Source organism: Trematomus bernacchii, unplaced genomic scaffold (assembly GCF_902827165.1).
Source record: "Trematomus bernacchii unplaced genomic scaffold, fTreBer1.1, whole genome shotgun sequence".
Taxonomy (NCBI): domain Eukaryota; kingdom Metazoa; phylum Chordata; class Actinopteri; order Perciformes; family Nototheniidae; genus Trematomus; species Trematomus bernacchii.
The window spans coordinates 11,682,031-11,694,657 of record NW_022987698.1 but is presented as its reverse complement, the minus strand read 5'-3'; the positions used below and the strand labels follow the sequence as shown (position 1 = coordinate 11,694,657).

Genomic DNA, 12,627 nt, shown 5'->3' with positions numbered 1-12,627 from the left:
ATACCGTTAAGCTGCTGGACAAACGGTGCTGCTATCGGTATATGAATTACGCTACTTCCTTAGTTTAAACAATTCTGGTTGGTTGGGAACCCTCATCCCGTGTGACGTATCCGGTTTGAGTACCACTCTGATTGGCCACTGTGAATGCCACTCGTCATCTCTACTAACAGTGCTCTTATTATTGTGAGACTCCCGGGGGCAGACGCAACATCTTGCAAGAAACAGAGTCTCAAGGCTTCTTAACATTTAACAACCTATTAATGATGCCTACCCACTTAACGGGAAGAACCTCAGCTAACAGACGATATTAACCATTTTACCTACACGGAACAGAAGTCCAACACCAAGAGTCTAAACCAACACTTAGCAAAACGGGCTAACGGGGCTAAAGGCTACTTTAGCACATAACTGGCAAAAGCGATCTTTTCTACGTCATGTTATCTGCACATATCACATGAAAGCTGAGATTCCACAGATTCCATTGGTATAAGTCTCATCACTGTACGACCAAAACTCACTGAACTAGCAGCAAGGAAAGAGCAAGAAAACAACTTCACTTTACGTAGCCATGATGATAATTATGTTTTACCTTTGCTGTTTTGTGATCAGAAGTTGTGTTCAAGGGCATAAAAACGGTTAATCCAATGTCTCTGTGTAATTTTAAAATGATTACTGATAATCCATCATTACAATTATAAATAATAAAAGCAATAAACGGATTATAATGGTTAGCCGACCATCGACCGGAGCTTCCGGTTTAGGAGGTGCGCACGCAGCGTCTCGTTTTAACTGAATAATGGTCATGTTTACATGGATTTATGAACTGCCCCTAATTACCGCCCCCTTCCAGAGACACACTCATACCTGCGCTGCTTGGTATGACATTGAAAAAGTTATATTAAATAATAAATAAAATAAATTACAATAAAATGACTGTTGTTTCATCTTCACATCTTGTAATCATGTCTATAATTTTGAGCACCAAATTATTGAAAAGTATCGATAAGAGTATCGAAAAATACCGGTATCGATAAGAGTATCGAAAAAAACTATACCCATCCCTAGTCAACACCATAATTATATTTATATGCTCAACAGCTTTATGGCCAATGAAGCTACTATAGACGATACAATTACAACATGTTGAAGAAGCACATTTTCATAATAGGCCATGTAGCCTAGATTTCAGTTGGGAGATTATGTTGTTTGCTTGCGTTAGTAGTGTATATTGACTTACATTCATTTCCTAGAGACTTCCCCGATCTCTAGCCATAATCGTTTCTTTCCTAAAAGTTATAATTGTTAGATTTCTCTTACTTCAACATGACCCTTTCCTACCCATATCCTGCTTGGAAATGGCAAAAGTAAGCAACTATTTATTTCCCAAATTTCCAATATCTAATAATATTTTATGTATTTTTTCCTGTTACTTATGGTCTGAAATATGTATGGGAGATGTTCTTAGCTTAAAAGCTAAAAGTAGCTATCATCTACACCAGGATGTGTGCAAGTGCAGTTTCATGTAAGAGTAATGATAATTTTCCCCATAATGAGGACATATTATCCATATTAATAGGTCCATATTTGTATGTTGTGCCTCTACTGTGACAGGTCTCCATGCTTTAATGTTCAAAGGTTCCTTATTGCTCTCATACTGCCTGTGCTGACCCACCTCTTTTCACCCTCTGTCTGAAACCAGAGCCCAGTCTGCTCTGATTTGGTAGCTGGCTGGCTCTGTTGCAATTAGTCAACCGCTTAGAAATGTACCGCCCCTTGGCCTATCACCTACAATGTGTTGGAGCGATAGCCAATACAAGCGTGAGTGTTACATAAATGATGTCACTATGTTATGGAAGTAAAAAAGACGTCCAATGACGTCCCTCTGGAGTGAACTTTGGGATTTGAGCTTTTGCAGACCATTTACATGCACATAATAGGGCCTCCTTAACTAACCCTGAAAATATTCTTCTTCCATAAAATGTAATGACTTGTGATGTGATATAGTGAAATTTTTCCTCAAAATTAAGTTGAGTCCCCATAATGTGAATGTGTAAAAAGCTTGTGTCCCCACAAAAACATAAATACAAGTCCACCCACACACATACAAACACACAAATGTATCTCATTAAACACTGCAACTATGACCTGTCTACCAGCCACTTGGTATGTTATCACTGTAATATGTCCTGACTATACACCTCACAACTTCCAGTACTCACACTGTTACAAAAGATCGTAATGTATTTTTTCTTTTGTATGCTTAAAACATTTATTTCTATAGGTGGCCTGAGGACAAACAATATAAGGGATTGCCTTCCAGTTCAGTGAATTTTAAGAGAGGTATGGATGATTAACCCATTAACGTAAGTTTTACAGCCTTAGCAGAATTCAGCAGTGACAAACTGACTTGATTATAAACAGTTAAGGCTTACCAGAAGATGCAATTCATAGTGTCTTAAGATGGTTGTTTGGAATGGGATGAAATTAAATATAAATTGTGATTTGCATGCTGTTCTACACACTATTATCGAACTGAATATAAATCAAAATGAAAAGGTTTTAAAACTGCACACCGATTTCACATCTACAAGGCAATCATAGTGAAAAACACTTACAATCAGTTTCAAAAATAGAGTTCCAACTCCAAACCAACATATCAAGCAGGCTGTTTACGTTGCGATCAATGCAGGTGCTGCTGGAGAGTGCCAGAAGAGCAGCGCCAATTGGATTAAAGTGGGAATAATGAGAGTGTGCTGGGGACCGGGAGCCATGCATTGCTACCACTCTAATCTAATAAATCACCATTCATCACGCACACACACAGTCACATGCACATCAGTGAAATAGCCAGCTGTAGTATGGATGAATTATTGAGGACTTCGAGTAGGGTTGGGAGCAACTTTACGCTCGTTTGTTTGTTTTGTAGTTGTATTCTGCCTTCTCCCACCGACTCCCCCCCACACACAAACACGCTGCAAGGCATGCGAGAGTGGGCTCTCAGCTAGGTTGCTCTGGGAGGTCGGCAGCTCTGCTTTGTAACAGCGTCATGGGATTATTGCAAAACAAAAAGTAATTAATGCTGGTATGGAGTCTCAATTTTGTTGCCAATAACAAAAGTAAGTCTTGTTTTTGGTGCAGTATGACATGTTTAAAAGCACTACACAAATACTAATATGCAATAATTGTTTCAGTCTTTATGTTCTCCAAAGACTAAATTCAGGTTTTTCCCTTTAGATTCAATTACCAGTCAGACAGGTCATAACAAATATGATTTTGTCTCACAGTTTTAATTTAAATTATGTATCAAGATGGAGATTTTGCTATATGTACTTTGTGAAATATACGCATCTCTCTCTCTGTGTCTGTGTCTGTGTGTGTGTGTGTGTGTGTGTGTGTGTGTGTGTGTGTGTGTGTGTGTGTGTGTGTGTGTGTGTGTGTGTGTGTGAAGGCAGCAGCACTTCACTACAAGTCTGCTGACAGCTGCCTCAGGCACACATGGGAGATGCTTGATGGAAGTCACAGAGGACAAACAAGCTATATACCAACAAAATGCCTTGTAGGATGATATAGCGAAAGGCCAAAGAATTTAAAAGAAATCATGTATTGGTTCCAAATAAATACTTAAAAAGGACAGACAAATAAGCATACTCTTATTTCCACCTATTACAATTTATTACAAGGGCTTTTGGTTAAGGGATTTACACATTTGCACAATAATTATGTAATCAAAACCTAGCGTAGTCACCACAAGAAAGACGATATTCAATAGCATTCTATCCTTCTTATTGGAAGTAACCGGGGGAGGGAGCGTGCAGAGAGACAGCTATGAAAGTCAGAAAGACATTAATGAGACGAGTTAAGTAGGCTGAGGAGATCCAGCATTGGAACGACACTTCTGCTAATTGTCATGCCCTGGCACTGTGGCAACCGCCTTGGATTTTACAGTTTGACAGTTTTTGCTCAAGTGTGCAGCACAAACAAACCCACGCTGGCTGATGAGTGTGGTGACATGCCAGTGACACGGTGCTGTTAACAAAAAAGGGGGGCTTGTGATCAAGTAATTCTGCTGCGCTTCTCATCTCAAACACTGGGAGAGGTTAAGTATCCCCACGGTGAAGTCTCCAGCGCCTGCTTGAAATAAGCTTTATGGTAATTATTTTCCAATCTCTTTTTGGTGTTTCCAGGTATAAAAGTCTTGCAGAGACATACAACTTGCTTGTGGTAAATAATCCATCACATTGAACACTATGCCAATGTGGCAAAATTAAGTTGTCATTGTGCGAAACTGCAGTTGTGATTGGCAAATCTATGCTTTATTGCCACACATAACTAACTATGGGAACAATAAAATAATTAAAAAGGAGCCCTATTATGCTCATTTTCAGGTATCATATTTGTATTTTGTGCCTCAACTGTGACATGTTTACATGCTTTAATATTCAAAAAGAGACTTTAATTTTCTCATACTACCTGTGCTGCAACACCTCTTTTCACCCTCTGATTGAAACCAGAGCCCAGTCTGCTCTGATTGGTTACTTTGCTGCCTCTTTTGTGATTGGTCAACCGCTAAGAGATGTCCCGCCCCTTAGCCTACAAGGTCACATACAAGGTGTTGGAGCGCTAGCCACGTAAGTGTTACGTAGTGATGTCATTATGTTACGGAACTAAACAAAGGCGTCCAATGGAGGTGTTTCAAGCAGGGAGGGTGAGTGTGTGAGAGAGAAACTCCCTCTCTGAGGAACTTTGGGATTTTAGCCTTTGCAGACTATTAACATGTACAAAAAACATAAATAAAAACACACCACAGGAAAGAGAAAATCCCCCCAAAAGCACAATATGGCCTCTTTAATGGTATATATTAGTGCTAAAAAATATACGTTTGTTTATTGTCATTGCAATATGAAGTTACAGCAATAAACACAATGAGAAAGACCGCCATACTGCAATTAGGGATAATTTGATTTGGTTGAAAGAGAAAATCGATAGGACATGGCACTTTAATCTAATGTAACTAATGCTTTTTTTTGGTGCCTTTTGTGTTCAGAACAATCAATGTCTCAAATAAAACATGTTGGAAATAACTATCTTTCAGTCTTTTTAATTCAGCAAGCATTTTTTTCTATATATATATTTTATTCTGGCAAGTCATATCGTTATCTCTATATTCAACAAAGCAATCGCATATTTTTCTCCTATCTTGCAGCTGTAATATTTACCTAAATGAAGGTTACTATTGAGTGATTTTCAGGACTGTAGTAAACTGAAAAAGGTAATGGCCTGAAAGGTAGGAAAAACACATTGAGCCTTCAGGAAAGTGATCAGCTGTAATATACATTATTGCAATTAATGGGCTGAAACATGCAAACACACCGGTATGGTCCTTTAGGCTCCTCCATACACAGAAGGTGCACATTAGAGCTGTGGAGTTTCAATAAATACAGCAGCAGAGGACTGCCTGATGCAATATTTTGCTTATATTTCATAAAAGTCTTTGCCAAGTTTCCTTTTATATTCCACACTGTAAATTATGAATGAGGCACCTGAGAATATACTACCACCCACAATTCATTGCGTGTACGGTAATAACTTTAACTACTTTTTTACGCCTGGCCTAGAAAGCACAGCTTTAGAGAACATACAGTAACATGCAGACTGGGCAGCGGTGCAATTAAAATCACAAAAGAGGCACAAACTATAAGAACCAAGCCGTCTATAATCCAATAGCAAAACAGCAGGATCAGTGCCCAAACATAAACCAATCTTAGCAAAAACCAAACCTACCCGGCATCTTATTGAGTCTGCATGAAAAACAGTCATAATCACTTCAAATGTACTTGAAAAAAGGCTTAAATTATTATGAGTTATGTGCCATGATATGAGCAGCGTACGTGAACGCTCCCCTCTCCATCCAGCTGAAACATCTCGAAGGCGCGAACAGAACAGATGTCTTCAGTCATTCGACCACTCTCCCGGCTGCTGGGTTCTAACTCTCACCATCAATCCTCATTCTTTTGCAGCCGACTACAAATCTTTTTACAGTGACAAAAGCATCGCCTGTCAAGAGGATGATTTCACTGAGAGGCACTTCCTGATATGAGAGGTGCATTAATGAGATTAACCCACACACTATTGCAGTTTCATTCAAGGTCTTTGGGACTCATGTCGATCTGCTTTCTTCTTTATTGGCGTGATCAGCAGGTAATAGAAAATATGGTGATGTGTGAGCAGAAGCTGACAACCCAAATTATAAACTAGAGCAACATGTTGTTTTCAATTTCTCTTTTACTACAGCATTCAAGGTAATTAAGAATCTGCCTCTTTAACTATAGCTTACGGAAACAGATGAATGATGCCATCCTGCTGACTGAATACACTCATTATCACATTAACAATTATCAAAAATTACTATTAACTCCAAATAAAATGCTGTTATCTCAACAACCCCGAAGGTGTTTGAGTTTATTAATTATTTACAATTGTAATTAAATATACCTGCAATCTGGTGACTGGTTAGATTTCATGATCATATTAAAAAAGAAAAACCCAGCTGTCTGACTGAGACAAATACAGCTATGACTCTGCAGAACAACGCATTTAAAAAGAGGGCTTGTATACATGCGCTTCCACATTCACATAGCAAATTTAAATCATCAAATGAAAGCATGCTTCACTAGCTGTACTGTGTTACTGCACTGAGGAATTATTCATTTGATGTCAGAGACATCATCCATTCAGCTGCAGATAAATGGCTACAGGTTGTATGTATGTTTTGTTTGCACCGTGATTGAAGCTGCAAACATATAGGAGGCACAGCAGAAAATAACCGAGCAGCAGAAAAAAAGGAATTCTGGGATGCCATTCATGAAGCTTTTCATCACGCATCTTTTTTTCCTCCGATTCTTAGCTGGGGGTACGGGCACAAATAGATTCCTGTACCGAGCACAGAGCCGGGCTTTTAATAGAGGCATCTCTCAGCTTAATCAAAGATAACATGGAAATGAGCACCTCACGGTACATTGTGAAGTCTTGGTGTAGGTGTGAACCTCCTCCTTTCCAACAGTTAAAAGGTATCTACGTGAGGATGTATGCATGTGAGAGAAGCCTCTTGGCGGCCCTTGGGGAGTATATGATGCGCCAGAAGCAGAAAGTGAGTGCTGTGTTCAACTCTTTCAGTTTCGATCAATGGCTCAGATAGATAATGGCCTCCATAGAGACTTGTATCTTGCATCCTGTCTCCCTATCGACGCCTCAAATCCCCATTTCTGGTTTTTGCACCCTCTCTATACAGAAACAACTGAGATGTTGACTTTGATTAAATGTATTGTGTCAACAGATTTCGCATAACTGTAATAATAATATTAAGTTTAAATAACGGTTCAACTTAATATTATTGCTTTTAACTAACCTTATACAGTTATGTGAAATGTGGTGCCATAATACATTTAATTAAAGTCAACGTTTCAGTCTTTTTAGTACAACCTCTTCCCTGCTAGCTCCTCCCAGATGTCAGCAGCAGGAGCAAAGCGCACCAGCACCAGAGGGCAAGGCAGGCGGAGCATAAGAGGATCTTGGGATGAGTGCGGGGGGGGGGGGGGGTTCGGAACATCTGGTAGACCCAGAGAGGCTGTCCGTCGCTGCCGGGGCGCCGTCATGTCAATCGCAGATTCCCGGGCTTCCTGGTAACAGCTGATCCTCCAGGCCAACTGCCTCCATCAGGCTGTAGCAAATCCACTCGCTAACTCAATTATGCAAGAGGTGTGAATTAAACATGAGGCTTCCACACAGGGATGTATACACACACACAGCACAGACGTACACACATGCACAATATAACAACCCCATCTGTATGCTAGCGCCAGGGGGGAGTTGTGAGGCAAACGGACCCATGCAAAGCTGATCCACGTTGGTTGTAACATTACATACAGCAGGAAATAGGCCAAACAGGTAAGAGTGACAGAGAAGGGAAAAGGTGATGAGGATTTTTGCCATCTCTGCCACCTATGAGTTTCCTGTGAGATTTAAAGAGGGAAAAAAAGAGCCTTGTGTGGGCGTTAAGCCTGGAGCCAAAGGCAGAGCCGATTTTTCTCCCCATCTCTTTTCGTCTCTCCCTCTGTTTCTTGTGGTTTGCTCTTGCCCTGCCCGTTATTAATCAGCCTGGGTATTGGGGCAGAGAGCGTGGTGTTAGGGCCGCTGGGGAGAGCCACACACACATCAACACACACACACACACACACACACACACACACACACACACACACACACACACACACACACACACACATCACACACACACACACACACACACACACACACACACACACACACACCACACACACACACACACACACACACACACACACACACACACACACACACACACACACACACACACACACACACACACACACACACACACACACACACACACACACACACACACACACACCACACACACACACACACACACACACACACACACACACACACACACACACACACACACACACACACACACACACACACCCACACACACACACACACACACACACACACACACACACACACACACACACACACACACACACACACACACACACACACACACACACACACACACACACACACACACACACACACACACACACACACACACACACGGCTCATAAATCTTGGCAAACATCCCCTTTCATCTCTTGTTTGCGTATAAAATGTCAAAATCAACACAATATTTATTAAGAAAATACAGGAAACTCCTAGAAAAAGACCACAAACACAATAAGTAGGCGTGTGCACATCTGATCTCCAGGGATCCTGGCCTGAGGTGGGACTCAGCTGCGGCTGATGTAACCTTTTGCACTCAGATATAGCATGCATACAAGCAATGTAAGGCCTTCTCCATCACCAGTAAACAGAACCAGCTGCTTCAGACCTTCGCAGCTATTGGACATTATTATCAGAGTGTTTGGATGTTGCAGCCAGCATCTTTGGAGAGCTAGATGCAGAAGGACAAGGGGCTGCAATTCTGGCTGGTGTGGCCAACGGGCAGCGGAATAACAGAGGAAGTAATTAGGCCTTCTTTTTATGCATGTAAGTGCACTTAGCCTGGAAGGCTCCAACTGGGCTACATGCCATTATTACCATTATCACTACTCGATCTCCCTGAGAAGGCGGTGAGAGAATGGACCAATTAGATGGCATGGGACCGAAGGAGGTTTACAGTAGCAGTCTTTGATATCATCTATGGGAAGTGTGCGGGAATTTGTATTTTGTTTCAATGCACATTAAAGAGCACTTAAGACCATCATGTAAATGTGCCAGATTTAGCCAGAGGCACATTTTTCTCTGCAGTACCTGGCAGGTGGAAAACAGATCACATGGATGGAGCTTAACTCACTTTATTTACCTTTTGATCAGATTTGGAAATGGTTTAGTGAACTTAATCTGGCATGTATGGGTTGATATACCATAAGGAGACAAATACACCTAAGTTATAGAGGAAGGAGCATGTAAGAGTGGATTTGAATACTAATAAAGGATGTTTTTCCTCAGGTGATCACAGATTGGATATACGGGCCTATGTTTTTGAGTATGATTATGAGGATTGTAGTGTTTGGTGGGTGCCACCGCCACATATCACAACGTTCATTTTACAAACAGGTGGGGCTCAGGTGACACAGCAGCAGGAGGAAGCGTTTGTAAAAAAGAAAGCAGGAGACGCACCTGGTTTGACCGTCTTCAGGCGGATCGGCTCCCGAAAGTGGCGGATGACAGCCAGGGTGTCGCGGTTTGTAAGTCCACTGACGGGCGTCCCGTTCACCTCCAGCAAAACGTCCCCGTAGTAGGGCAGCTTCCCGACGTGACACACCAGCACGTCCAGCTTCATCTGGCCCAGGTATGGGAACTGGCCCAGCTCTGCTCCACCCAGAACCTCCACCACGGTGCCAAAGTCCCCCAGGTTCCCCCATGACACCGCGCACTCCACCACTTTACCGGACCAGTGTTTCTTCTTCTTCAGTGTTCTGGACATGGTTACTCCCTTTCACGAACAACTAAACGGTCTAACAGTGTCCTTGGTTCGCTGCTGTTAAATTAAGGCGAAGTGACGCGGCCTAATAAACCTTCCTGAGATATTCTCCAGAGCTTCTGATGAGGGGGATTTCATCTCCCTGACATTTAGGACGCTGCTTTTCAACCCGCGAATCTGCCGCTGAGTGTTGTCATCCCACGGTGTGCGTACAGATGTCTGGGAAGCAATAATTCCAAGCGCTCCTTGTGCGTAAAACTGCAGAGTTGATGGCGTCTAGATGCTTTTTAAAAGGGAATAATTCATGCCATGCTCTCCGTCGCTACTCTGGAAGCATATCCGCGTCTCCAGATGAGCCTCCAGACGCTAAGTCGTCAAAACTAAATGTAAACAGAGAGGATTTTACTCACTCGGCGGTGGATTGTGTCGCTGAAATGTAGTGCGTCAACGAGAAATCCCTCGTACCTGTTGGCAGGCTGAAAATAGACGGGCGGCAGCGATCACCGGTTGGCGGTTTATGCTGTGGAGATCCAGCCCACGGTGACTGAGCCGTGAGACATCTGCGAGGAGCGTTTGTCTGCTACAGGTTTGAACACACCTGGCACCGCCAGCAGAGAGGCTGCCAAGCTCCGAAACGCCCCTTTTACGCTCAGCAGCAGTGGTGTGGAGGAGACGCTCGTGCTGGCTGGCTCCATCCTCTGGTGTGTTGTGGTACTATTTCTAGATTTCTACTTTGAAAATTGAAAAAAGTAAAATGTTGTCTTTAAAATATGATGTGCATGCCCTATAATAGTGCTTTATTTCTTTGTCTCTATCTTTACTTTTGCTGTAACATTGTACATGTCCCCTCTGTGGGACGAATAAAAGGATTCTGATACTGATTCTGAAATCCAGGCAGATTTACATGAAAGACTAAGTAAAAACACGCAGAGCATGACATCCCTAACATTAAGCGTGCAGAACTAATGGCACCTAATTAAGACATAATTTGTACAAAGTGAGGTAACTATATTTGGAGATGTTGATTATAATAAGTGTCTCCCCAGCGCCACCTAGTGACACAGTAAGAAATCAAATCATGTAGTGCTCTGATTCACCCCTCCTCAGCTCTTTGATTTCCCCTTGAATACATGACATCACACTTGGTTGCATTCAGCTGCGTTTATCCATGCATGGCCTATAGGAAGAGTCTTTAATTGATTTACTCTGTAATTATCAGTAGACTGTTACCCAAGGCTTTGTTTTCCAAATGTTTGAACAGAACATGCTTAGCCTGTTCATTAATGGATATTCAGCATACATGTAGGTACAGTGCAGTGAATCTGACCTTTTACATGAGGCAACATTCCACCTACATATATTCATGGCCTGGGAGCACAGGGTTCACATACATTTACATGAATGTGTGTGTGTTGGTTTCAAACTGTTACATTACCAGTGGTGGAAATTACATTTACTATTTTTACATATTTTTACTTTACTTGAGTATTTTAATTTAATGCGACTTCATACTTATACTCGGCTAAATTTCAGAGACAAATATTGTACTTTTTACTCCACTACATTTATATAACACTCATAGTTACTAGCTACTTTGTACATAAACAAACATACATGGTATAATGCAGTACTGTACCACTAATCTATAAAGTATTTCACATATCTAAATTGCTCCATTGACAAACTACAATACTGAAATGCTCTTACATGTACAAAAACAGGATAATATAATACAAATAATAATATAATACGAGAATTAAGTACTACTTTTGATACTTGAAGTACAATGACCTGATAATACTTATGTACTTGCTATTATTCTGAAACAGGTAATTGTGCAGAACGAGTACTTTTACATGTTGTACTTTAAGTATATTTGTGATGCTCATACTTTTGTAGTTTTACTTAAGTCAAATTTAGAAATCAGGACTTTTACTTGCAATTAAATACTCTAAGACCGTAGTATTTGTACTTAAGTAAAGGATCTGAGTACTTCTTCCTACACTGTTATATAACAGCTCCTTTGTCTGATGCTGGTTTCATGATAAATGTAACTGGAGCTTGATGATGCAAAACTGAAGGCGTATGGAAGTTGAGTTTTGGAAGTTAATTAATCTTTGTAAATGTCACTTCATCTCTGGAGATTACCAGCCGTGTTTCACAGCTATTATTCAATAATGCTCAGTTTGCTTTTTGAAATGACACGCCCAATACAGCATGATATATTTGGACAGTTTTAGGCTAGTTGATTCACATGACAGCAGGCACGTGCACACATATACATCAAAGTGGGCTTGAGCCCCTGCCCTTTTTCTTCCTCCAGAGAAAGTGCCCTTTTTAATTTTTGTATAAATGAATATATATCTACTGCTGTTTGCGCACAGTTTCCCTTTCCAAAAAGATATTGATTGAATACAACATTAAAATATCAGGTCGGGAGATTAGGCTGTGAAGTTCCGATGCTCTCTCTACCCTCCCTCCCTCCCTCCACGTCTCCTGCACAGCGGTGCGGACAGTCATCGGCAGTCACTTCAGACAGACAGGTAGCAGCACCTCCCACTTTACTGTCCCATGTTATGCCGGCTTTTCTTGGCTTATTTGAA

At 41.3% G+C, this 12,627-nt stretch overlaps 1 protein-coding gene across 1 annotated transcript in view; it reads right to left on the bottom strand.

The window, feature by feature from the left end:
- LOC117489604 (membrane-associated guanylate kinase, WW and PDZ domain-containing protein 3) overlaps positions 1 to 10,623 on the bottom strand; it is a 151,609-nt gene extending 140,986 nt beyond the window's left edge. The window contains exon 1 of the mRNA XM_034139057.1: positions 9,721 to 10,623. Coding sequence (XP_033994948.1) covers positions 9,721 to 10,027 — 307 coding nt within the window. The 5' untranslated portion in view covers positions 10,028 to 10,623. The remainder of the gene's footprint in view (positions 1 to 9,720) is intronic.
- Between the last annotated feature and the right edge of the window lie 2,004 nt (positions 10,624 to 12,627).